Source organism: Lethenteron reissneri, chromosome 41 (genome assembly GCF_015708825.2).
Source record: "Lethenteron reissneri isolate LAM-NWPU_2019-01 chromosome 41, ASM1570882v1, whole genome shotgun sequence".
Classification (NCBI taxonomy): domain Eukaryota; kingdom Metazoa; phylum Chordata; class Hyperoartia; order Petromyzontiformes; family Petromyzontidae; genus Lethenteron; species Lethenteron reissneri.
Genome location: NC_083819.1, coordinates 666278 through 693482, shown reverse-complemented (window position 1 = coordinate 693482; position 27205 = coordinate 666278). Strand labels below are relative to the sequence as shown.

The following is a 27205-nucleotide window of genomic DNA, read 5'->3' as shown; positions in this document are numbered from 1 at the left end:
GTGGCGATGTTTGTACACACCGCACCAGGTACTCATTTGAGGCTGAGTCGCCCTAGGAGAGGCCCCCGATTGCTTCCTGGTTCAGATTATCGTCACTGGTGTTGGCCGTGAGCGAGATTTGAACTCGGGTCCCTAGGTTCATAGCGCAGCTATGGAGCTTCGTGACTAACATACCGTGGTGGAGAGTTCTTCATCCAGCAGTGAATGGGCAAAGGGATGTTAATACAACTCAACAACTTTCACCAGGTAAGGCCCACTGAGCTATATAGCTCTTCTTCAGAAGCGACCTGGCCACCACAAATGATCGCCCAACAAATTGGCTTATTGTGTGGACATTTCTAGCCGCCAAATACTCTAAACGAACGTTGATTCTAAATGTGGAGGGGAAAACCGGAGGACCCGGAGAAGAATCCACCCGAGCAGGTGGAGACCATACAGATTCTAAGGCGTCAGGGTCGGAAGCGAACCCATGACTCCTGCATACCAGGCGAGGTAGTTATCTTGAAAACACATTGTCACAATAGATCAAGTCAAATCAAAGTTTAACTTCTCAAGTGAATGTGGAACAACCCTTATTCTCAATTGGTGGGCCTCAGCCAGTGGTGGAAATTTCACGTTCGTATGGCAGAGACCTGTCTATCCACAGGACAAAGGCTGGCGCCAGTCCAAAGTGGGGCATTATTTAAAGATGATGGTATTTTACACATCCCTCCTGCACATTATGGGATGCTGATGATTGTTTATTATGACGGTGATACTTGATGAAATGATGATGAGTGATAATAATGATTGATGATTGATAGATGATGGACATACTATAATAATGGTAATGATGGTTGCGATGATGATCTTCATTGATGGTGTGGATAACAGTGATGAAGGCGGTGATCATTGATGATGTGGCTGAGTCGACTCTTGACAGGATGTTAACTTATAATCTCATAGCTGCGGAGCCTTGCTGCTATACCAACTGAGCTGAAATCCTAATCACACATAATTATAGCCCGCGTGCGTTGCAAGTTACTGTAATAAAACATAGTAAGTAGATGAGAACAAATACTGATTTATGGCCACCCGAAAGAAAGACGACGACCGCGATATGGAATCGGGCGGCTGGAGTTGGCTTCGGGTCATACTTGGAAGGAATATAAAACACATCACCGCGGGCTGGGTTAGCCAGCACATGTTAAGCTTAAAAGGGTTGCCATTTGTATAAAGGCGCTTTAATATCAAGGGGTTGCGGTTCAACACGTTCGAGATCCCAATGGCATGGCTCGGTTTGTAGTAGTTCGTGGATGGTGAAGTCAGACGCGCACACACACACGTGTCTGTAACACGTGGAGGGTACAGAACCACTCTCCACATCCAGTATGGATTAGGAACACGTGGCGTTTATGCTTTTCATTACAATATTTACATCACATGGTTTGTTTTTACTCACATCGCTATTCTAATTTTGTTGCTGTGAATTCTCATCAACATGTGGAAGACTGTTAAGGGTGTGTTGGCTCTCAGTATTTCCATGCGTTGCGTGTAGGATTGTGCTGGGTAGAATTTCCACGTCGTCTTATGAAGCTGGCGTGGTCTAATGGTGAGCACACTGGAATGTGCAAAGCCAGAGGTCACCGGTTCGATCTCCCAGCCCGGCAGTTGCAACATCGGCGGTGCACATTCACCTAAATCCCGCAGCCTCTCTCCGCCCAGCAGTATTGTACATGGGTAGAGCACGGTCGATGGGCAGGCTGTGTGTGGTGGGGTAAAGTGTGGGCACTCTCCCACCCCTTGCACGATACCTGGGACGGCGTGGGAGAGCACGGAAAATACCCTTTAGTAGCGGAGCTCTCGAACACTCCACTCGAGGCTGTTTCACCAGCGGTACTGTGAGCAGAATATCGCAGGGCTCCACCTTTATCTTTATTTATGCAAGATTGTGACAATCGTCATTTACTGCAATTCGCGGTTTAAAAATGCAGAAACTGTGACCACGTTTTAACTGGTGAAGACATCAAACTGCCTAACAACATCTTGTAACCAATCACATTAATTACAGCCCTTTACCAATCAATGTCTGGATATAAGCCTTCCCCAGCCTTTTCAGAGAGAGAGGTTATTTTACTGGTAGGAACCTCCTGGTTCCACCAGCTCACAGGGGATTATTGTGTCCGTCCGTCGTGGATCCAGAAATGGGAAGGGTGGGGCTGGGTGGGGAGGAGAGGGTGGGGAGGGTGGGGTGGGGCTGGGTGGGGTGGGGCTGGGTGGGGAGGGGTTGTGTGGAGAGGGTGGGGCTGGGTGGGGAGGGGCTGGGTGGGGAGGGGCTGGGGAGGGGCTGGGTGTGGAGGGGAGGGTGGGGCTGGGTGGGGAGGGGCTGGGTGGGGAGGGACTGGTTACCCCGTGGTGCCCTTATAATACTCAACGTTTAACCTACTCACGCCGGCTTGTGCCCGCCCTAACAGTCGGGAATATTTGCGGAATACACCACGCCGCCGTTGACCCTGCAGGCCATTGACCGAGCAACCCGACGTTCCTACCAGCTCCCTCCGCAGGACAATGTGTTACTCCCCTTCACCTCGCTGGCAGTTCGTGTTGGAGGCAATGGGCGGGTGGGTGGGATCCGAGGGCTGCTTCAGATCTCACCAGCCACTGGTGGTGTTAGCGGTTTGACTGGAAATGAAAGGGATCGTGAATAAAATAAAATATTTTTAGGACACTGTTAATGACTAATGTGCTTATGCACCACTGCCAACGCAGTATCACAAAACTATGTACTTTACACGAATCTTAATTCTGCGTATGTTCAGTTATCGGCGTGATCCGCTCCTTCTCATGGGTCTATGCATTCCGTCTTTTACCACTTTTCAGCCTTTGATCCTATGCCTTGAGTTACCCCGTAATTGCGACTTAGATTGCACGGTATTGCAAAAGTTCCCGGTGAATGTTCCTCGATTGGGATAAAATGACTCAATTGGAATCTACAGAACAATCATGGCCCCCAATTGTGAAAACGATACAGGAGCCTCCTGCCAGAGTCATGAGACAGAGAGGCGTTCCTGGGGAAATAAGCTGAATAAATAATACGATGATACAATGATAATTATTTGGATTGATTCATTTTATCTGGTGTACAACACTGTTTATTTTTGCCGTCCTTAAACTAGCTTCTTTATAAGCCTTCACCCAGCAGTGGATTGACCCTGGCTGCTGCTGCTGCTGACATGGGTAGCTGGTGTCAACCCCATACTTAATTGGTAGGCTGCTGACATGGGTAGCTGGTGTCAACCCCATACTTAATTGGTAGGCTGCTGACATGGGTAGCTGGTGTCAACCCCATACTTAATTAGTAGGCTGCTGACATGGGTAGCTGGTGTCAACCCCATACTTAATTAGTAGGCTGCTGACATGGGTAGCTGGTGTCAACCCCATACTTAATTGGTAGGCTGCTGACATGGGTAGCTGGTGTCAACCCCATACTTAATTGGTAGGCTGCTGACATGGGTAGCTGGTGTCAACCCCATACTTAATTAGTAGGCTGCTGACATGGGTAGCTGATGTCAACCCCATACTTAATTGGTAGGCTGCTGACATGGGTAGCTGGTGTCAACCCCATACTTAATTGGTAGGCTGCTGACATGGGTAGCTGGTGTCAACCCCATACTTAATTGGTAGGCTGCTGACATGGGTAACTGGTGTCAACCCCATACTTAATTGGTAGGCTGCTGACATGGGTAGCTGGTGTCAACCCCATACTTAATTGGTAGGCTGCTGACATGGGTAGCTGGTGTCAACCCCATACTTAATTGGTAGGCTGCTGACATGGGTAGCTGATGTCAACCCCATACTTAATTGGTAGGCTGCTGACATGGGTAGCTGGTGTCAACCCCATACTTAATTGGTAGGCTGCTGACATGGGTAGCTGATGTCAACCCCATACTTAATTGGTAGGCTGCTGACATGGGTAGCTGATGTCAACCCCATACTTAATTGGTAGGCTGCTGACATGGGTAGCTGATGTCAACCCCATACTTAATTGGTAGGCTGCTGACATGGGTAACTGGTGTCAACCCCATACTTAATTGGTAGGCTGCTGACATGGGTAGCTGGTGTCAACCCCATACTTAATTGGTAGGCTGCTGACATGGGTAGCTGGTGTCAACCCCATACTTAATTAGTAGGCTGCTGACATGGGTAACTGGTGTCAACCCCATACTTAATTAGTAGGGGATCACAGCTTTGGGAGTTGAATGGCTGTGAAGCCTAAGAATCTCAAAATAATCCCTTGCCGCCCCTCCACTCTCTGCACGAGGCGAAACATGCGAGTCGTGACGTCACCGCGCTTCCAACGTCATGACGTCACGCGCTACGGCGTCCGCGTCGTCGGCCTCACAGGACGCCAATACCACCTCCGTACGTAGATTTCTGACGTCATCGCGTTGAAGTGACGTCATCGCGCTGATAGAAACGTCACCGCGTTTTGATGAGCCGCCGCGTCGTGACGTCACCACGCACCGCCTGGCGCGAGGCCAGTTGCTCCCTCACTGTCAGTCGGCGCGTTTGTTTTTAATTGATATTGAGCGCAAATATAAATGAGAATTGTGAAACACAGAACGGAGTTAGTGGTCAAGGTAATCGCCCGCGTTTCGCCAAGGGCACAATACTCGCGCGAGTCGGTCGCTCTGTAAAAGCGCCTTGCTGGTGAGTAGCAATCCTAATGCTCTACTGTACGTGTGTGTGCGTACAGTGCCGTACACCATTGCTTCATTTAAATTAAACTATTTTTAATTTAACATCTTATTCCTGTGCATACGGCACGAGCCTGTTGCCTCGCTGTTATACACGACGCTTGTTAAATGGGCGTGGTTTCTGTGCATTGCTTTTAAACAACGCCGCGGTGTGTGTGTCTGTGCTTCTGCTGCGATGTGAATGGTTTGGCGAACCGGGCTTTGTTGACGTTTTATGATTTTTTTAATCTTCAACTGCTGTGTTTTATTTCAGCTTTTATCTTGAGTGTCTAAAGCCAGCCCTGAGCCTATTGAGTCGAAATTACTCACAAGTGAGGCTTTAGTATTTTACGACTTCCACTCATCCAAGTAGCGATATAATTTTAACTCGTTTATTTGTTTTGCAACTGGCGTCTGAGTTGCATTACATTTTTTAAATAAAATAATTGTAGACTACAAGTGATTTATAATTTAAACCATGAAACGGATTCACTTGTATATACACTGAACTTCATTCGCACCGTACGTAGCTAATCGGTGTTTACAAAAATGAACCCCTCAAATCGGCTGAAAGTCCTCTGAGCCAAAATGCCTCTTTAATAAATAAAGTGCGAGTTTTTAATATAATCAATACCTCAGTCTCACGCGTTGTTTAAAACTAAATTTGTATTTATTTTCGCACAGAATGCCCGAGTGTTTAATCAAATACTTAACGTATGACTGGCTATTGGTGATATTTAATGTTAAGACCTGATTTTCAATTCGCCTTGCACTTCATTCTAAAGTAGAAAAGTCTGTCCGCCACTGTGAAGATCTCCGTAATCTGACCGGCTCCTATGTAAAATTACGTACTGGTTTAAGTTCGTGTTATCGTGTTTATTCGGAAATTATCACCTATTTTATCCAGTTTCTTAATGTTATGTTTAAATGTTTGCAGTAAAAATGCCAGTTTTATATCTATAGAATGAATACTGAATATGAAAATAGTTTTACCAAAATGCAACACGTTCATTAATAAAACATTGCATGTCTATAACATTTAAAACGCTGCTTTCAGTATAGCTGACCAGTTTTGAATGGACAATTGTATTGCCTCCTGAGCCATTCTGAATACGATTTAGTTTCATGTATTTAATAGCTCATACGTTTCTGACGTGAAATTACAACATAATAATAGTTCAGGCCAGGAAACTATAACGTTCAGCACATGGCCATTGTGCCACATTTGCTCAAATGTATTTCATGATGATCTTAGACAAGAGAATCACTGCACTTTAGGGAATGCTGATGAAGGTTTGCATATGCACAGTGGTTTTTTGCACATGTCTGCATATTATGTTTGTTGTGTACTGTTATTTAACATACGTATTCATATTAGTTGTATGACGGTTATCTGGGTCACCTTTGAAAATGAGACCTTAAGTCTCAACATGTTCTCAAATAGTTTCACGAAGGATACATACGAGGGCTGAACGATTTGGGGAAAATATCTAATTGCGATTTTTCTGACAGATATTACGATTTGATTTGCGATTAAAAATGTTTAAGTCAAGCTTCAGTTCAATATTCACTGTGTAATAGATTTAAAACATGTGATGGAGCATTACCACATGATACCATCAAAATATGAATTGCTCTATATATTCTAATGCAAGAATGAGAACTTAAAAGATATGAATTGCTTCCAGCATGTATTTATTAAAATGTTTTAATTGAAATAGAACAATCAAACATAGAACAATTGTTAAGTTAAATAAAGTTATAATAATACAAAATTAAACAATTCCGATAAGAAAGTAAGAGGACTTTTGAAATCGCAAAAAATCGCAGCCTTCGCGATTTGCTAATCGCATTGTTTCAAATTGCGATTTCGATTTCAAATCGATTATAATCGTTCAGCCCTAATATATACGTGTAAGAGATACAATTGAGAAAGCATAACATGCTTAGGGGTGATGTAGTTTTTTTTACAAAAAGCAAAACTTGAACAATGCCATCTAAATAATGGTTACGTTTTAGGGTTTCAATAAGTTCAGTAATCCAGCACAATTTGTTCAGTTCAGAAGTTTTAGGTGGATTGGCACTTTGCCATAGAACCTTTTACAGAAGCAGGATATCGTTTTTGTGTCCAAGGAGCCAGTGATTTTCCACTAAGCACACACACATTTTAAATTCTGAGGATCTGATGCAACATACGCTTAGCCCTGCTCCTTTTGTGTGTTTTTTTTTTCCACGGGAGAACAAGATGCCTTTGTAGATTAGAGCGGCCGTGCCATTCACTCACATTGTAATCGTAGTTTTTTTAAAATATTGTGTTAATTTTCATTGGGATGCTTTGAGACTTTTTCAATAGGTACTTTTCTTTAATTATTGTCAATACAAGCTATTTATACATTATACGTGATTATTTTTTATGGATTATAAACATGGACATTGACAAATAAAATTATATAATTATCTGAAAAGTCCACAAAGAAGCATAGAGAATTGCACGTTTGGAATAACCGTTGAGATACAGAGAGAAGAACATGAATTGGAGATTTATTTTTCTGAAATATTAGACTTACGAGAAGGGTATTTGGCTGGTGGTCCAATCTATGCCTTGGAGGACATTAGCTGTGGAGATGGATCAATGATATCAGCTTGTGTGCAGGAGCTATATGGATTGTTGCATGAGGGATGTCAATGGCCATGGCTATCCCTCATGATCATGAATGATGACGGTGATGATGATGCATAAGAATACAGTATTTCAATTGATCTTGAATAAGAAACCACTGTGTAGTCCTGGCAGGCCAGTCTGCCATAATCACGAACACTTTGACTTTAAACCAGGGAAGAAGACATTGACACAAGAAGCTGCTATTGCAAGGGGCACATGGGTCAATACAATTGTAACTGACATTTTGTGCAGTTTGGTGTACCCCAATGAACTAATTGCACATTCCCAACACCAAATCCTCAATCAGATTATCTGAACTCTGCAAACCTATATTTGTATTATATTTCACTCTGTACCATTGTGACAGCAACCTATGATGATTGTCGGAACATTGTAATAGATAAACCACACTATCAGAGCCAGGGTTTTAAGTTCTTTATTGACCTAAATGCTTGATATAAAATAAATGTCACTCAAATTTGCTATAATTGCATCTAAATTCAATAATCTGTTCGGTCTCAACCTTTAATAAACTTTCATTTACATTTGCATAATTTTAGTCAATGTGGGCTTTGAATGGAAAAATATCAGTGGCATTATGGGCACTAAACTTCTATGGTGCAGCATTAAAACTGGTTCACAACCAGCTATCATCAGGTATGTTGTGACAACACTGCAGGGTTTCTTGCGGATAACTTTAAACACAAAAGTCTGTCAGGTTATTGGCTATGTAGCGACATCGCCGGATTCCACAATGGTGTTGGTGTAGTACCGGCCCTAGAGGGGCCTGGTGTGCGCTGAATAATAGCACTAGATGGCACCACACTTTAAGTGCAGGGCCGACCCTACAGGACAGGCTGTGTGGGTGCCGACCAAAGGATGAGGTTGTGTGAGGCCATGCCACTCTGATTGACCCGGAAGGACACGTGACCGGTTAAGTTGACAAAGGGGCCCCAAGAGGGGGCTAGGGGTGGTCACGTGATCGGGACCCAGATCCTTCCCAAGGATTCTGGAAGGTGGATGTGGCCAAGGGCGGAGCCGGCCTCGCCATAGAGAATATAAGTCGGGTCCCGGGAGTGACCAGGGTTGTTGTTCATCCTGGAAGAAACCCTTCATCTACGTTTTCCGTTCAACGAGTCTCCAATACGACGCGGGCCGAAGTCGTTGGTCCTGGTCCATAGTAACGGTTGCGTTGTAACTAGTGTAGTTAGCCTGGTGGTCACCACCTTAGCTTGTTATTCTGTTAAGGGGAAGTTACCCCGTGTGTTGAAACTGAATAAATATGTTGCCTCCATGTCTACGTCTGCGACTCAGTTGAACTCACTACAGCTACATCAACCTGTAGAGAGTCAGTACGGTCCCTGAGTTACAGGAATTAAAAAGTTTCGAGATTTAAATTCATTTACTATGCACTTAGCTCAGTTCATCATATTGCCTTTAATCGCCTTTTATGTATCTGACCTGGAGGATGAATAACACAAATGATTGCGTGCATTGCAAACAAAAAGTACCTAACTAAATTGCAAGCTTGAAAGAGTCCCATGTTTGTGAATTAAAACAAACCCACTGGACAATTTTTTCCCCAAAAATGTTTCCACAATAATACAGCTTGCTTAAGCAAGTCAACCGTTATTTAAAGCAACTCTTATGTCAACTTGGAGCATACATATTTATGCTCTGCCCTGGAAATAAAACTTGACAGGTACATCCTTTAAAATCATGCCAAAGAAGAAAATCTTAAACGAGTCCTCTTGCCTTAAGAGCCAACATAAACAGTATACATGGTTTCTGTATTATTATTGGCAGATTTTGCAATTGGAATAGCAATTTGTATGCAGACCCAACTTGCTACAGCAAAAAAAACAATTGATACTTTTGGTTTCGAATGTGTAACCATTACAAAAATGTGTACATGGTTGTATTGTTAATTAAAAACAACATATGCACACATTAATGCCACTTTATATAAAACCCGATTATGATTTAGGTTAAACCTACGAATATTTAGCCAAACAATGGAATACAGTCCACGAGGATGTGGAATGATGAAATCAGTTCGTTGGCAAGGCACAAGGTGAATTGTTAGATTGCAGGATCCAGAGGTGGCAGAAGCTTGGGGAGACCTTCATCCAACAGTGGATTAACCAGAACTGATGATGATAATCCAAACCCACATGTTAACAGTATTAAAAGTTAAATCAGCAGAAATGTTTTTATGTGGTTAGCCTAAAGCGCAATATTGAAACAACCTTAATCCAGCATAACGCATCACGTTTTCTTCGTGAAGTAAAGTCACCACATTTAAGGGGAATTAAGTGTAGCGTGTCAAAGCTTGTACCACACCCGCTGAAGTCTACATTAGTAGCATTCACAGCAGGGTGTTACACGTGTAGTGACAGACTAGAGAGACCCTATATCAGGAGGCACTCTGTTTATTTATAGCCTTCGCAGGCACAGGGAATACTACAGTGAGGTGAGGACAGCAATGGACTGCCTGACACACAACGCTGAAGACGAGGGTAAGACGATGTTGATGACGAAGACTTGACGAGACTTGACTTGATAGGACTTGACTGGCTCCAGGGGTCAACTCCAGTAACGGCCCTGAGTCCTCTCCGGGGTCCCCCTTATATCTCTTCCTTGGCTACGCCCCCTTTCTAGAACCTCCTAGAAGGTTCCCGGGCTTCTCCCGTACCCCCACCGTCACCTCCCCACATCCTTTCCTCCCGCCTACCCCCTCACCCGCTGGCCAACAGGGTTGCCATGGCAGCCGAGCTCCTTTTTGCCAGCAGCCAGTGCTACATGCCGTAGTGACCCAATCTATATCACTACATTAGCCCCCCCCTGTGAAAAAAGACAGCCGTCCCGGCTGACCTCTATACCTCACGTAGCGGTATAATAACAATAACCAACAACAACAGCCGCCATTCCACTCGCGAGTCAACACAACAACAAGAAGAAAAAAAAATTTCACGAACGCACCGTAATAACCCAACCCCCAGACTATATACAACCCCGACGACCGCTGGCATGCCACAGCCCACGAACCCAGGAACGACCCAGTTCAGCTGGTAACCACAGCCCGGCTTGTGTCTGTGACCACTTGCCCGACGGTGGCGGAATAAATAGGATGACCGGGATGGTTATTTAAACCGTACTGTTTTTGAACGGCTCCTCGTTGCTGGGCCCCCAGGCGGACAAGGGCGGGTTCTTCGGGGACCCCGGGGACAACTTGATGAAGGTGGAATTGTTCTGCTGATGCATTAATGCATCACAGAGATAATAGTGCTATACAACGGAACCCCCAAAAACCCATGCAGTAGCATTACAGATTCCAAACAAAACTAAAACTCAACAATTTCTTGAGAAGCATCCTGGCCACGTGGAAATTTATAGCAGCAGCCAAATACTCTAAATGCATGTTGATTCTAAATGTGGAGGAAACAACCGGAGTACCTAGAGAAAAATGCACACAACCACGGGGAGAACATATAAACTCTAAATAAACAGGCATCAGGGTTGGGATTAAAACCACGACCTCCTGTATACGAGGCGAGGTAGTTCACATCTCGCCACCGTGGTGCCCCAATATAGTGGTTGGTGTTGGTTGGCCAAGGGGGAACCAGTCCTGTCGACAGTCTTTTCCCCCCTTGTGTTACGAGCAGAAGCTGTTTGGAACACACCCTCAGAACTGAATGAGCTTCGTGTCAAATGGGTTCATGTTAAGCTCCCATGTGTAAACACTTACTGGGCCATGACAAGTGTATATAACAAATCATTTTCAAACAGCTGTAAAAAAATGTATATTTGAATCGCTTACTCATACACGTCTGAATGATATGTTGAAAATGTAGGTGTTGTGCAATCGGGGAGCAGTAGTATGGTGGTTAGTGCACTGCTATATAAATCCGTTGAACTGGGTTTAATGCCCAGCCATGGCTAATGTCAGTGGCAAATATCTATCCTAGTCCTGGATATCCTCTATGTCAACTCAGCCTTAAATGAGTACCAGGTTGCATTATGTAAAACATCAGCACAGGGGAGACAACAACAGCCTGGCGTGGTGCGGGCTACATCACCCCTTTGTGTGCCATGCCGGCTTTCATAGGTACTCGCTTGCAGCACTTGTTCCAACAGTCCATGTCCACTATAGGGAGTGTATTTGCCTCTTGTCTTCGTGTGGCGTTGCAACAGAGGTGTGCGGGCGGTGCGGCGACGCGCGATGGAGGCCGTGCGCAAGGAAGGAACTCCACGGTCCACGCTGCCCAAGGCCACAGCTCCTACCAGCTCTGCTTCTGAGCAAGATTCTGGATTCTCTGGTAGCTTTCCATTCCAAAATGCACGTGATGATCACTGACAAGCACATGTGGTTGTGTTTTCATTACATCTGCTTTTTTGTATAGCCTGTATAGTGATGTTAATCCCAGAACCGTTGTGATTGTATTTAATTTTTTGTTAAATTTATCCCAGGCTTCCCTTGAAAATTATATATGGTGTCTAAATGAAGTCTCACCTTTTATAATTTAATAATTTAAAGACCAGCTTTCTATCTACCTACATACTTGCATAACCGTGCACCTACCATATCGTCAGAGTACTTACGCGTAGGCCAGATTTTTTTTTTTAATAAATGCATAATTCAAACTCTTTATCTTTTTTACTTGAATTTCCTATACTGTTATGTAACTCTTTCAAAGAGCACTCGAGTGATATTCAGTCGACACTGAAATTCACGTCAAGTCCTATCGAGTGTTTCTTTTTTGTCTCTGCGAATAATAATGCACCAGTGGCTTTGCAGAGATTGCTTATGTGCTGCGACTGACCTTCAGCGACAGCCTGTGGACCCCTCGTTGCTGTGAGCGCTGCTATAAATACAACCACAAAGGGGACAGGCGTGACTGAAGCCCATTCTCTTGTCCCGCCTCTGGGACTGCACAAAAATATCCATCCATATTTCCCACAGAGCAGTAAGTGATGGGTGAACAGTGCCTTTATCACCAAGGAATCCACACTCGTGAAATTCATGTTATAGAGCATTCAGTAGAGGCTTTAAATATCCTCTATAAATAGCCTCTCCTATAAATAGCAGGTCACATGACCATTAAAAAGATTGGTTGACCAATGATTATAAATTGGTTGACCAATATTTTTAAGTGTCATGTGACCTTCTGACTGTCATTCAGAATCATGAGCCACAATTTGTCAACAAAGGGAATATAATTTGTTCATACCTCGAGAGCTATTTGTGAATACAGTGAAACTCCTCTTCTCCTCACTGATACAGGGGAAGTTTTTTGGTTAATTCAGTTATCTGTGCTTATTCCCGCATTTAACACCTCATATCCCCTCAAAGCAGCATGGACAATAATTATAATTTTTAGGGTTACTCCTTATTTTTTTCTGGCAACAAAACAGGTGTTAAGATTTCAATTTAAAGCTTTCGTGACTGCAGGGATTCATCTTCTTGGTTCTTTCGGTAAAGTCACGTAGAATGGAAATAATAAAATAATAAAAATCAAACATAATTCAATAATTCTCTTTTGTCAAGGTGCACTTCCCCCCTCCATCCCAGAATTATTTTATTATGTTTTATTTTTATTATTTTATTATTTCCATTCTACGTGACTTTACCGAAAGAGGTGTTAAGATGTTAAAACACCAAACGTTTTTCAAGGAATCATGTCTTCATTAACCACAGATACTTGTGGTGAAAATACAAACAAGAAACATGCTCTGACAATATATGCATTGTCTTTAAAACTGGAGGTCCCATGGTGTTACTCCTCTTATATTCACTTGAGCGTGAATTATTGGATGAATGTTAAACTTCGAGTCGACAACTTTTGGGTCCCTTTCAGGTCGGGTCAAACCCACGTATCGGCATTAGGGTGAATATTTCGCCAACTGCCATGATACTTCTCTTATCCGTGACAAGCCGAGGATGATACTAAAAATGTGGCACGCTTTTACGAACAGCCTTATCACCACCCACTACTGACCGGGCCAGCGCAGCACCATCACCAGTACCATCACCACCACCATCACCATCACCACCACCATCACCACCACCATCACCACCACCATTACCAGTACCATCACCACCACCATCACCACCACCATCACCACCACCAGTACCTTCACCTCTACCACTATTATTGCTGACCTTTATTGTAGGGGTGTCCCGAATTTTCTCTTCAAATATGGAATGTGGCCAGAATCTAGCCAGACATTTTACATTCAGATCTGGCCGGATGGAAAATTAATAAGTAATTCGAAGGAGGATATTTATATTGTTTGTGCAGCGCCGTAATCACATGACCACAGCAGCCAGCGGCTCTTGCGGGGTGGGGCTGGAGGACGGGGAACGGCGGTGCATCGAGAATGCTGCGGCGAACGGTAGCAGAAGTGGAGGCTGCTGTACAAGCAACAACTGCGAACCCTATGAGCACGTGGGGTCGGGATGGAAGCTGGAGAGAAACAGCAAGGAAGATATGGAGCCAGAAACAGGGATTTAGAGGATGACAGGAAGTCGGAGAGGGAGGAGGTAGATGGTGAAAGGGAAACAGAATCAGAGGTAGACAGACAGAGAGATAAAAGCGGCAGACAGAGAGTGGATACTCTGCAAGCCATCACTAGGTGATGGGGGGGCCTGGGGGGTTAAGGGCTGGGCTGGGTATCTGACTTCAAAACAGTAAGTTAAAGCGAGACATTGTGAGCGATATGAGGTGTTGAGGAGTGTAGTAAGTGGTGGCAGGGTGAGTGGTGTGGGGTCTCTGATGGGTGTAGGATGTGATTGGTGAGAGGTGCATGACGATTGCTGTGTGGTGACGAGCTACAGGGTATGTGGTGTATGACGAGGAGGGGGTGGTAGAATGAGGGATGGTAAGGTATGTGCTAGGTAAGTTGTGGGCTGGAGGGGGCAGAATTTCTTGAGATTTGCTTTCACACTCAGAAGCACAACATACCTTATGAAAATTTTCGGCAGCATAGGAAAAGTGTGATTCATTGCACAGTTAGTTTAGCGCTGTCTGGAAGTTCAATGCACTGTCTGCAGATACACGCACAGTGGGGTCATTTTGGCCTCACTTCCAGGTTACTGCTCTTATCTGCGGTAAACACATATAATAGTTAGACTAAGCAGGCATACAATAAAAAGTTCCACCCATCCATTCAAGGGCCATGGATATCAGGAAGAGTGAATAATAGTTGGGTATCTATAAAAAAATATCTATACTTTTTTATGAGTTGTTGAAGGCTTCGTGTGCATTAATATTGTACAACACATGTCCATGCTCACATGTGAATGGAAACACGTGCGCTGTTACTGATATGAGCTAAACACAACACTAAAATTGTCGTATATACCATTTATTTACTAATAAAACATTAGCTTACGTTTTTCGCAATGACAGGGGGAGATTAGAATGGCCGATTATAATTCTATTTGGTATTTGTAATAGTTCTATGCATATCGAGTTATGTACAAGTCCTGTAACTCATTAACATTATCAATTATATGTAGCCCTTTGTCAATGCATTGCTGGATAAGGACTTCCACGTGCCGTGCGGCTGTCAGGCTATTTGACTTTCACCACGCTGGTGAGAGTGGGTTGGTGAAGGCAGGGAGCACAAGCGTGGGTGCAGAGACGTGCGGTACACACAGTGGATTTCACTGCACTGCCCTGTGTTGCTCACCACGTAGCTTCACAACCTTAGGACAACCTGATTGTGTATTGTTGTCACCCACACAAGCACTATCCAGGCTCAGCCCTGCTTATCTTCTGAGAACTGACAAGATAAGACAAAAAATAAACGTTTTATTTTACCAGGTAAAGCCCGCTGAGCTTCCTAGCTCTTTTTCAGAAGCGACCTGGCCACACATCATAGCTCAACGAAGTGGCTTATCATGTGAAAATTTATAGTAGCCAAATATTCTAAACGCATGTTTCTGAATGTGGAGGGAAAAACCGGAGGACTCGGAGAAAAATCCACACGGCCACGGGGAGAGAGACACGCAAATTCCAAATATACAGGCGCCAGAATCGGACCCTCGAGCTCCTGTATACCGGGCGAGGTAGTTGACATCTCACCACAGTGGTGCCCACATGCATTTCGGATGATTTGGTCATAGGTAATTGGAATATAATTGGGTGGGTGGCAGGATTGGGGGGGCGGGTAGGGGGGGGCCATCAACTGAAAATCATTTTAATAAACCCGCGCTGCCCACCTGGTGCCTGGCAGACACGAGCTCGGAGCATCACAGCCTGGTGGAGGGCAGAGATGGAGGAGGCGTCCGCCGGCAAGGCTTGGGCAGCGGCGACGGGGCTTGTGGTGGCGTGGGAGCCAAACCCCAGGCGGTCGCGCAGTCCACCAGCACCTTCGCTCAACCTGGCCTGCACTCCTTCTACATCCTCAAGAACGTCTTCATCAACCAGGTGAAATCATCGCAAAAGCGTCTCGTGCACGGTTTGATGATTTATTGTGATTTGAGGGTCATGGTTCAGTTCACAAATGGATTGTTTTTTTTCTCTCCATATGATACAACGCATGCAGAATAAATATAGGCACAAGTTGATTTCTTCACCGATTTTATATCTGAAAAAATGCAACCTTGTGATATTGAGCAATGCCTACATCACACTTAAAAACTGGAATCACCAGTCATTATGGTGGTAGCACTTGCCAGGATTTCAATGTTGTCTGCATATTAGGCAGTGACATCTGGATAATGACACCTCCAAGTATTACCAGCGCTGGTATCAAGGTTATAGAATGTGTTACCTACTTCGATTTAAAGCTTTCGTGACTGCAGGGATTCATATTCTTGGTTCTTTCGGTAAAGTCACGTAGAAGGGAAATAATAAAAATAAAAAAATCATCATCAGGTGTGAAAACCACAGCAATTTTTCTTGCTGTGGTTTTCACACCTGATGATGATTGCTTGTGTTGCAATCGAAACGTCGTGAGAATTTTATTGTTTTATTATTATCATTTTATTATTTCCCTTCTACGTGACTTTACCGAAAGAACCAAGGTTATATAATGTGATACCTGTCAGTTCCACGCAGCCCGATTAGAATTGACATTCTCGGTTGTGTTTACTTGTGTCATTGATCTTAAGCTTCATTCTAAACTTTACATGTATAAATGTTTACACTTGCGTTCCCCCACGGTATTGAAATGGCACATCGACAGTCAGCACCAATTCCTTTCAGTCCGTAGAATGTTACAACAAGCAATTAAAGCATGCTCGGTGAGGATTTCGTTTTTTTTTCATTCATTCTGCCAGCTCACGGTGCACCATTGCAGGCTTTATAATGTTTTGCTACTGACATACAAACTATGTCTGTATTTAGCATCTCCCTTTCAAGAAATCCTCATAGGCATTGTCAACATTTTCTTGTTGGTAAAGAGCCTTATAGTAATGACATTGTTCATAGACCAGATTTGTTGTTTAAGAAGTAACTACACGTAAAAACGGGTGTGTGGGTGCCCCAGTAAGCGTCTCAGGAATGAGAGGTGAACTGCAGTAGCCCCTGAGCGCGTGTGCTGCTGTGTGATTTCCGAAGGGCAGTGGGGGTGGTGGATTCATGGCTCCCAGCCGGTCTGACAAATACCCTTTGGCTGCCCTTTACGGTCATGCGTTCAACCGCGTGTTCTGACGAGGTCTTTTTTTCTCATGCGCGTTGGGCTCACGATGAACGCTTTTAACCGGTCATTCAACCCCTGTTCAACTTTGAAACTGGGGCGTGTTAGTAAAGCAACTGTGTATAATTGTGTTTGTGTACACAACTGTGTTGTTACATTTTGCCTTGTTATTTAATTTGATACATTTTCGTAGTCGGTAGCCTTCTCTCTGCGTTTATTATGAAGACATTTTAGAAAAGTAATGTTCGAGCTGTATGTATGTTGAACTTCTTTCACACCGTACGTATCCACCCGTGCTAATCGGAGGTGTATGTCCTGCCAGTACCTGATTTCTTGCCATCTACCACTCTAATTACCCACCTACCCATAGTTCTAGGCAGGGGATTTTGTGTACAAATGGTTACATTTTCTAGAATATGAACTGTCTTACAAAATATGACGATGGTACAAGACAATGTAGGCCACTTCAAAAGTCTGCCGTAGAAAAGCACAACACAGCAGTTGCTTAGGTTTCCCCCCCAAGGGGAAAAATGCTGCATTAAAGGCATGCGTTGCATTTTGTTCATAGTTGTGGTCATGCAGTTTTCATAGAACCCTAATAATGGGCAGCAGATGAGTCACCCAACACTTTCAGAGGGATAACATTCAAACATTCGTACGCACAATGTTCGTCAGCGCCCAATTTTCTATACTGGCTTTTTTGTGGCCACCTCTTTGCCCTGCTTGTACAAGTCCCGGACACAATGATCTCTGTACTATTCACCGACCCGCCTCCCACCTGCAGAAATGATGCGTTACGTGTCCACACCAAATTTACAGTGGTACCCCGGAGATCGAACTTAATTCATTTCAGAAGGCCATTGGAACACCGATTTGTTCGAACACCGAATGAATTTTTCCCATAAGAATTAATGTAAATGACATTAATTGGTTCCAGACACAAGAAATATCTCATTATAAAGCATTTTTACACGAAGTTTACAGTAATTACATGCATAAAATCATACAAAAAACAAGAAACACAATAAATAGATGGATAAATAAATAAATATATGGAATACATGAAATAAATGAACATTGAACTTCACTTTACCTGTAGTAAGGAGAGTTGATGGCTTGAGTGGATGGTGGTGAGGAGGAGGAGGGGGTAAAACCTTTGTCTGGGCAAGCGTCATGCACGCTGGCCATACACGTCTCAGCCGTACAGGTTCTTTCAAGTCGCGATTGACCGTTCGACCTCCGAATTTCGTTCGGTTTCCGGGGCAAAAAATCTTCATAAATATTGTTCGAACACCGATTTGTTCGAGTTCTGGTGCGTTCGATCTCCGAGGTTCTACTGTACTTGCATACGGGGTGGTGCTGCATAAAAGTTATTAGCTAATACATTAGTATTAAAATCGAAATTAATGAGCCTTAACCAAACCAATGGGCAGCGTGGAAAATGTTGAGTGTAAAATGCAGCAGCGTTTTATTGTCATGAGCTCTTCCAAGCTTCTGTGTGTTAAGTTGCCCCATTATTGTGCCTATGTGTCTGGTGTCAGAAATCCACCCAAGTGCAGTGTCATGCAAATTGAGAGATACTGCAAACAACGTTGGCCTGTCGTAGGGGAACCAATAGCTGTGTTCGGCTTGGGGTGTTTACAGTTGTATGTTGACGACGTTACCAGCAGCCGTTTGCACGCACCGCACGTAGGCACTCTCATCAAAGAGCTCATACGTAGCCAATGGGCTAAACAACTCACTTGGGGAAAAAAGTAAAAAAGTTATTTTGGTTTAACAGTAACTACGAATAAAAATTATAAGCCAATCCCCGACATCGCATTAAACCCAGCTCCGTCTCAAATACTCCCAGTTCTAACTAGACTGAGCAACATTCACAAGAATGCATTCTGAATTGCAGAACTAACACACATGCTAAACACTTTAGTGTTGCAGTCTTTTCCCTTCATTAGACGAGAGCATCTGAGAATAGTTTGCAGTGATTGAAAATGGTGAAGTAAAAAATTGCAATCATATTTGAGCCTGGTAAAAATCTCAGTTTTCAAAGCAATACATTGTAAAAATTAGTTGTGAATCTTTGGAGAAGATAGCAAAATAAATAAATGCCCTCCTCCCAAATTTGTCTCTGCACATAATGAATTGGACACAGGCCTTCTGGGAAGGAGGAGACATTATTTATTCTGTTATTAACATTCCACACAACATCACTTCATGATTATTTTTTGGAAGGTAAGCATGTGAATGTAATACTTTGGGGTGACACTAATATCTACAGGAGTTTCGATTTAAAGCTTTCTTGACTGCAGCGATCTATATTCTTGGTTCTTTCGGTAAAGTCACGTGACTTTACCGAAAGAACCAAGAATATCTACAGGAGTGTTTAAGTCCACAGCAAGCCTGGTGTTTAAACAGTGAAATGTGATTTCTTGCCGAGTTTCATGTTTAGGAATACATTTACATTGTTAGTGCCAAATATTTCCTTGTAACCGAATTGCTTCAACTACAGGTACATCTTTAATAAAACATTGTGTTTTCAGCAAACTAGGCAGGTGTTTGTTATACATATTTACAATGGTTTTCACTTTGAACTTGCGCGTCTTCAACTTTAAGGTTCATATCTGTACAACTGTCGCAAATTTGTAAACTTGTTCTTCATCTTGTTAATCTGGTTTGATCTTTTTTTTATTCAACATTACCTCCCTGACTTCTTTTTTTATTTCTAGGGTGTGGCTTATTTGCGCAAAAACCTTCCAACATAAAACTCTTTTTAACTACCGAGATTGTGGAGATGTGTGAATGTCAGACTACACTTTGCCAAAAACATGACCTGCTGTCTTTTACTGACCCCACTTTTCCCGACTCTGTCCCTTCCACCCCCCCCCTCCTTGACCCCATGCCTCTCTCTCTGGTTCATGTACGGCCTTGCCATGAGCAGCCCTTGTGCATGACCTCTGACCCCCAAGTGATGCACGCACAGCTGAAAGCCTGGAGTGGCGATCACTCTCAGATCCTTCTGGTCCCAGGGCCGCCGCTGGCCACACCTCATGAGCAGCAGCCGCTGCCACCCTCGCCCTCCTCCCAACCGAAGCCATGCGCCTACCAGCCGCAGGCCAAGACGAGCGGCTACCTGCCCATCTTCAACTCGTACCAGCGCATTGCGCCGAGACCCGGCAAGGCGGAGGGCGCCGCTCCCGAGTCAGTAGTGCCACCGTCTCCGCTATCGCCGCTGCTACCGTCGGGGTCGCCTCCTCCTCCTCCTCCTCAGAGTCGTGTGGACGGGGGGCCGTGGAGCGGCAAGCGCCCGCAGTTCGCGAACGGTGAGGGAGCCCGAGCTTTTGTCGCGTCAGTAGCTGGTGCTGCAAGCCCGATGCCACCGCAGCAGCAGCAGCAGCGGAGCAAAAAAAAAGGAAGCGTTGTGACGATGCGTGATACGCAGCTCACGCCTCGGAGTAAGCACCAGCATGCAGCGCAGCAGGAGCAGCATCAGAGGCATCGGCAGAAGCACAGCCGCAGCCGCCATCGCCACAGGCACATGAAGAAGGTGTCACACAGGGACCGCACGCCGCTGAGTCAGCAGTTTACCACACTTGTATCGCTCCTCAATTCAGCGGGGCCATCCATCCCGATTGCTCCACTTGCAGAGCCTCAGGGGGCAGCGCTTGGCACGGCCGGAGCTGCGGGAGTTGCGGGAGCGCCAGAGGAGGTGGCGGTGGCGGTGGCGGCAACGGCGGTGTCGGCAGCGACGCCCCCGCCCAGTGCGGCGTTTCCTCCCCGCTCACCCGCGGTGTCGCCCCCGTGCTCGCCGGCCCCGTGCAAGCTAGTGGCGGACGCCCCGCTGCTTCCAGCAGCGATGGTTCCACTCATCGCACCCTGTGTGCCGGTTCCGGTGCTCTGCGAGGATGAGCTTCAGACGATGGACTTCCTCGATGAGGTGCTGCCCCTCGGGCCTGAGGGCATGGGGGCAGCAGCAGCAGCAGGCGGCCACGCGCACGGTAGGGCCCATGACTCGCTCACCCACCCACCCACTCACTCACTCGTGCGCTTGGAGCACTTACCCACAAACACTCGCATTCTTTATTTGGCCCCCTTGAGGATGTACATTTGTTCGTGCTAATATGGTGTCTACATAGTTGTCATTCGTCCTTGTCTGTAAACCCACAGTACCTCAGTGTCCCCCTCCTGTCATACAACTTTTACCACCTTCTTGGCCTCAAATCGTACCTTGCCTCCTGCCAAATTGTGGTAGTTTTTGTTAGTATCCCCCTGTCTCGGAGTGCACGTCAGTGGCAACCATCATCTGAACCTGTTCCAGGCCCTGGCAACGTTTGAAGATTAGCACTGAGGCTTTCAGGTGTGCTGCTGTCTGCATCACCCCCTTCTGTGCTGTGCTGACTAACAGAATTTGGTACCCGCAATCTCTAACGCAAATGGAAGGTGTTACAGTGTGCAACGCCCTGTTAGGTGCTTTGTGTTAACAAGCACAGGAAGATGTAGCGTATCTTAATAGGTACTCACAATCAGCATTTGAACCTTGCTTAAAACTACATTTTCCACATCTATTTTCTCTATATGTTCAATATCACCTGTGGTGAACCCAATCTTGTCATATTTGAGAAGTTAAGCAGATGGAACCTGGATAGTGCAGAGGGCATTGTGTCAAAATCCATCGGTCTGCACTCCCTCCACCTTCTCCAACCCCACACTCATCAGCGTGGTGAAGTATGGTCGCATATGCACCACAGACATGGGGAGGCCCTCATCCTGGAGTGGATTGACAACAGGCTGTATGTATGTACGTGTGTTTTTGTCAAGCAATGGCTATTTCTCAGGTTGTGAACCTCTCAACGGTTTCGGGCTCCTCGTTGTTGTGTGCCCTGCTCGAGGTTTTGTCTGCAAGCCGTGAGCCCAGCACGCGGCACCGAGCGTGTGAGATGAGGGGGGGGGGCAGTGTTATCGGCATCTGGGAGAGGGAATCGGCGTAATCACTCGGCGAGGGGTGAAGTCATCCAGTCTGCTGACGCTGGCACAGAGACTGCAACCTTTGTACACGTGCTGTGTGAATGACAGGAGTGCTAAGTTCGCGTTTTTCAGTAGTAAGATAAACCGCTAACAAACATTGGTCAGCCCCAGTATCAGACATCCCACTACGACCTGTAGCTTAACACCAAGGATCAGAATTATTGAGGCCAAGGGTGGGTTTATATTTATGCGATGGTCTCTTGAGTTTGGGTGAAGAGACGTCATAAAAAATAAAAGCTCATGGTAATGGTAATTTTTTTCGTGAAAGCTAAGCAGGTGATGGTGTGAAAGTCACGAATCCTTCAGTGAGTCACCCTGTAGTTGCAAATGTATAATTGGATTGGGTGTTTAATGGTCGTGATGATGGAGGACCGGCCTTGGGTTTGTAATTGTGTCCCTGTTATGTGTGCAAAAAGGTTTTATTCATCTCTATATGATACGAAATCGAGTGGCATGGGAGATTAAGGACAGCGCATATGGCTTCACAGTGCACGGTCGACTTAATACCCTACAGTGGCTCGATCATGGTGACTGGGACAAACTGTGACACTGCGAACATCAGTGCCTTGCTTTTTTATTCGAAACCAGATGGAAAGATTCCTATCATCGGGACTGAATAGGGCCCAATATTGGAATATGCGTCAAATGATAAGTAGCGTGGTTATAAATAAAGATGGAAAGAGAGGTGGTGCTGGGGGCGGATGCTGTGCACGTGTTGGATCACAGGGCCAGCACCGCGTAGGTTCATGGGTTCACGTGTTGATCACAGGGCCAGCACCACGTAGGTTCATGGGTTCACGTGTTGATCACAGGGCCAGCACCACGTATGTTCATGGGTTCACGTGTTGATCACAGGGCCAGCACCACGTATGTTCATGGGTTCACGTGTTGATCACAGGGCCAGCAGCACGTAGGTTCATGGGTTCACGTGTTGATCACAGGGCTAGCACCGCGTAGGTTCATGGGTTCACGTGTTGATCACAGGGCTAGCACCGCGTGTTGTGCAGCCGCTCAGGATTCAGCCAGTTTTCGCAAGTTTGATTATGTGAAGCCATAAAAAAAATCGTAAACGTGTGCTTTGGGTTTTGATTCAGTTAGCCTCGTGTTGAGACATCCTTTGTGTATAGGGCACCATGGCGACGAGATGTTATCTCCCTGGCTTGGTATGCAGTAGGTTGTGGGTTTGAGCCCGACCCTGACACCTGTATATTTAGAGTTTGGCACGCCTCCCTCCGTCGTCATGTGAATTTTTCTCGAGGTCCTCCGGTTTTTCCCTCGACATTCAGAAACACGTGTTTAAATTATTTAGATTTTACACATTTCCACATGATGAGCCACTTCCTTGAGTTATCATTTTTAAAAGAGCAAATAGCTCTGTGGGCTTTACCTGGTAAATAGAATAGTAAATAAAAATATATAACTTCATTAATAATAATACATTTATAATTAATAACAGTCCTTTTTTCTTCTTCTTGGTTCTTTCGGTAAAGTCACGTAGAAGGGAAGTAATAAAATAATAAAAATATTATTAATAAAATAATAAAAATAGAATTATTTTATTACTTCCCTTCTATGTGACTTTACCGAAAGAACCAAGAAGATGAATCCCTGCAGTCACGAAAGCTTTAAATCGAAACAGTCCTTTATCAGCCATCCACTCCTGGATGAACGTCCCCCTGCACTGTTTTGATCATGGGGGGTCGTTTGACCATACTTCACCATGACGGTCAGTGCAGGGTTGTTCACGTGGGGGCGAGCCAGTCCACTTTCGCTGTGCCCAGGATTTGAACTCGGGGTCACGGAGCTCCTGCTTAGAGCCACTGCTCCGCTTTGTATTCTAAACAGCAAGCGTTGAATGCGCCTGCACAAGTAAAGAGCACGCAGTTTTGTGATTGTGTGAGAGAGACCGTTAAGTCGATGCACTGCGCAGGCTCGAGATATCATGTTCAGGTTATTGCGCAATGTCTGTAGGGAGATTAGCAGTGTAAATGCTTTCAACACATGCTTGATTACCAATAGCTCTGTTGGGATATAGCTGGTGAAATCATTAAAACAATAATTGTGCTGTGGCCCCAGTAGGTTGAAAGTAGTTATAAAAATAAACACGCAAGGTATTGGCTTCCTCGCCAAAATAAAATAAAATTTCCCTCGTCCACTAAGCTTTCTGGACCCCGAGTTTTAAGAAATCCCACTGGGATGCTTGAATAATGTAATTTATTTACAAGAAAAAGCATCAGTTTGTATGAAGGCTCTATGGGATGTTTAGCCGGTTCTTGTTTAATGATTATTTTGCTTGTGGGAGGAAACTTGAGCGTTTGAAGAAAACCCATTCATGCCAAAGTCCACACAGACAGGTTCTCTAATTCGCTTGTTCTGTACTGTCAACCGACCACCTCGCAACACAAATGCTTGAGTAGTCCACCCATCCCTTGATTCCAAAGCGCTGGACTAGAGGTTTGTGCCACAAGTATTCCAAGCATTCACTATTTGTTGTAATCTGTATAGTAAAAAAGATACTGCCTGCTTATGTATCATAAAGAAATGCTGTAGAAATATATCTGTGATGTACTGTATTTTCCGGCTTTACACATCAGATAGCTATACAGTACAGCACAACCACGTATGTACGTTCAACTTCTTTTGCACCGTACGTAGCCAACCGCACTAATCCGAGGTGCGACGTGAACCTACATGGCAGTAATGACGTGCTGCCCGTGCTCTCAATGACTCAGGAGGGGAGGAGCAGAGTCGAGGGAGGAACGGATCGGGGGATGCCGACCAGGGCGGCGGCGGCGGCAGCAGCGACGGCTTCTCCGCCGGAGGCCACGAGCAGCGCTTCCACAACACGGTGTCCATTCTGAGCCGCTCGGGGCTCCTCGACATCACGATGCGCACCAAGGACCTGCTGCAGCGCAACGGGCAGGCGCAGCGCGAGCTCGAGCACCTGCGTCAGCTGGCGCGCCTCTTCTGCAGGGCGGCCCGCTCGCCCGAGCCCTCCGCCTGGGACAGCCTGCAGGAGGCGATGGGCGCGCTCGGCGGCAGCGCCGAACCGGCCGCCGCCTCCGCCTCGTCGTCGTTGTCTTCATCTTCCTCGTCGTCGTTGTCGTCCATCGCGGAGATCGGAGGGCCCGGCTCGCAGGACACTGGACTTGTGGGATGTGATGACGGCGGTGGCGGCGGTGGTAATGTTGGAGAGGCCTGCTTGCCGTGGGCTGCATTGACGGATGCGTCGTGCCAAGGCAGCATCGGTGTTGTCACTTCCTGGGCAGCGTGATCGCCTTCTGTCTCGCTCGCACCGGCTGATGTGGGGTTGGCAGACAATGCACAGCACTTGTACGGCTCTCGAAAAAAATGTCCCGTCCCGTTTGACATTGATAAGAGGAATTTGGGTAGGACGGGAGGCATGTTTCTGCAATGACTGTGAAAAGAGCACTATTGTACAAGCACAAGCAACCTGATTAAAATGTAGCCCAGGAGTTTAGTTGAAGGCAGAGGGGACCCGGTCATGTAACGTACAACAAGGTAGGTGCTCACGGATGTGCTGATTGACGGGATTCAGCTGATTGAACAAGGTGCGAGGTGCACATTTAAGACGTGCAATACATTGTCTTAAATTAACATTCTCTTAATGTGTCTGTGTGATGTTAGATTTGTTGTGAAGGGTGTATTTGTCCTCGAGTTTTATGTTTGTCTTTCTGAGCCAGATTTTGGGCCGTACTTGAAAGAGAGCCTCTTTGTTGTTATTATTATTACACGTTATTTATTCCCCCCTCGAAGCCCCTCGTCTTTGTATTATTTTTTATTTGGTCACTGGCGCATTCGAACAAAAGATGAATAGCCGTCAAGGGAGCGTGGTAGAGCTCACGTGTGGAATCGCTCGAAGAAGCCGGAAAAGAAACGCATGGTTTGGAGAACAAACAAGAGCCTGGGACGTTGCTCCTCCTCCGGCTTTGAGAAAAGTGCTTTGAGCAGCAGCACTCATCCACTGGAAGAGATGGCAAATAATGAATAGAACTAGTGACAAAGCACTGAACCAAGGGGGCAGATGGAGCAAGATGTGGATGCGGAACGATTGTTGATTCAAAGCTGTAAAGTTGATTTATCACAGTGAAAAACTGAGAAAATTACTAACGAGTTAAAATAACAAAGATGAAATTAGTAAAACAATTCCACGTGGAGGCATGCACCGTTGTTTTACAATGCTCCATGTGCTGAGATATGTGCAATGGCGAAACGATGTTAATCTTGCAAATCAGATGTTAATCACGTAACCCTATTAACGGACATTGCCGAAGTTATTTTAAATGCTCACTCGCACGCACAAACACAAAAATAACTAACACGTTAACATGGCCTCATTGGTTTTTTCACTTTTAAGTCCTACCTTTTGCCTAATGTCAACATCTCCCTGCTATTTAACACATTTACAGCACTTTGTTCTGTGACATTGACACGTTTGATCATGGGTTTGCCATTCAAATGAACCACGATTGCACTCACATGCCGATACCTTCCTTGTAAATGTGCTTTCTCGGGCAAAGCCGTTTTGTCTCCCCGACACGTGGTGGGCGTGTGACGGTGAGCTGCGAGGAGACGCTCGAGAGTGGCCGCCTGCCGTCGCAAGTAAAAGCGCAATCGAGTATCAGTATCCTGCACGTACGTTGCTTGTATGTGACGCCAGAAAAGTATTATGAAAAATGTCCAGAGAGACGATATATTGATGCTACATGAACCCAAATGATATCGTAACAAAATGTCGAAGTTGACTTACCTTCGCAGAGATTGTGTATTTATGTGTACGTCTGTCGTGTGTATTGCTTCGGCTGGATGTATTCCCCGTTTCCAAGTTTACTCCGGTCAAATACATCTTCCCGTGTTAAGTTTGTGTCGAACATAAAAGTTGAATGTCGTATTAAAGGTGCCTCGTGGTTTGTACACGTGGAATCACTTTCGCCTTGCTGTGTCGGGTATATTTTTTATTTTCTAAAATCTATGAGCGTGACCTCTCCGCACATGGCATACTTTCCACATTCGTTGCTGCCTTTTCACCAATGATTAACAGAAGGAAACCAGGGATCATGATATTTGTGCTTTAACTGCAGCGTATCTTAGGTGATGATAATCACAATAATTTATTTTATTAACCTGGGAGTAGTGCGGT

General features: G+C 45.2%; 1 protein-coding gene across 3 annotated transcripts; it reads left to right on the top strand.

Annotated features, from left to right (window-relative positions):
* The first annotated feature begins 4471 nt into the window (after positions 1-4471).
* Positions 4472-26962, top strand: CIPC (CLOCK interacting pacemaker). Of its 3 annotated transcripts, XM_061568349.1 has the most exons (6): positions 4473-4689; positions 11572-11696; positions 15619-15812; positions 19961-20342; positions 20667-21017; positions 24777-26962. In XM_061568349.1, the coding sequence occupies exons 2-6, from the start codon at positions 11600-11602 to the stop codon at positions 25316-25318; spliced, it is 1566 nt and encodes a 521-aa protein (XP_061424333.1). In that variant the 5' UTR covers positions 4473-4689; positions 11572-11599; the 3' UTR covers positions 25319-26962. The 3 variants fall into 3 exon arrangements, with proteins under 3 accessions (XP_061424332.1, XP_061424333.1, XP_061424331.1); XM_061568348.1 differs by having other exon boundaries at positions 4472-4689; positions 11531-11696; positions 19961-21017; XM_061568347.1 differs by having other exon boundaries at positions 19961-21017.
* The last annotated feature ends 243 nt before the right edge of the window (positions 26963-27205 follow it).

What these genes read in the sequence shown, in the direction of transcription:
- CIPC (XM_061568348.1), top strand. Translation starts at nt 11,600, where the DNA reads ATGGAGGCCGTGCGCAAGGAAGGAACTCCACGGTCCACGCTGCCCAAG. An exon ending in AGAACGTCTTCATCAACCAG is followed by an intron (nt 15,813 to 19,960) that starts GTGAAATCATCG and finishes TGCCATGAGCAG; the next exon opens with CCCTTGTGCATGACCTCTGA. An exon ending in AGCAGGCGGCCACGCGCACG is followed by an intron (nt 21,018 to 24,776) that starts GTAGGGCCCATG and finishes TCAATGACTCAG; the next exon opens with GAGGGGAGGAGCAGAGTCGA.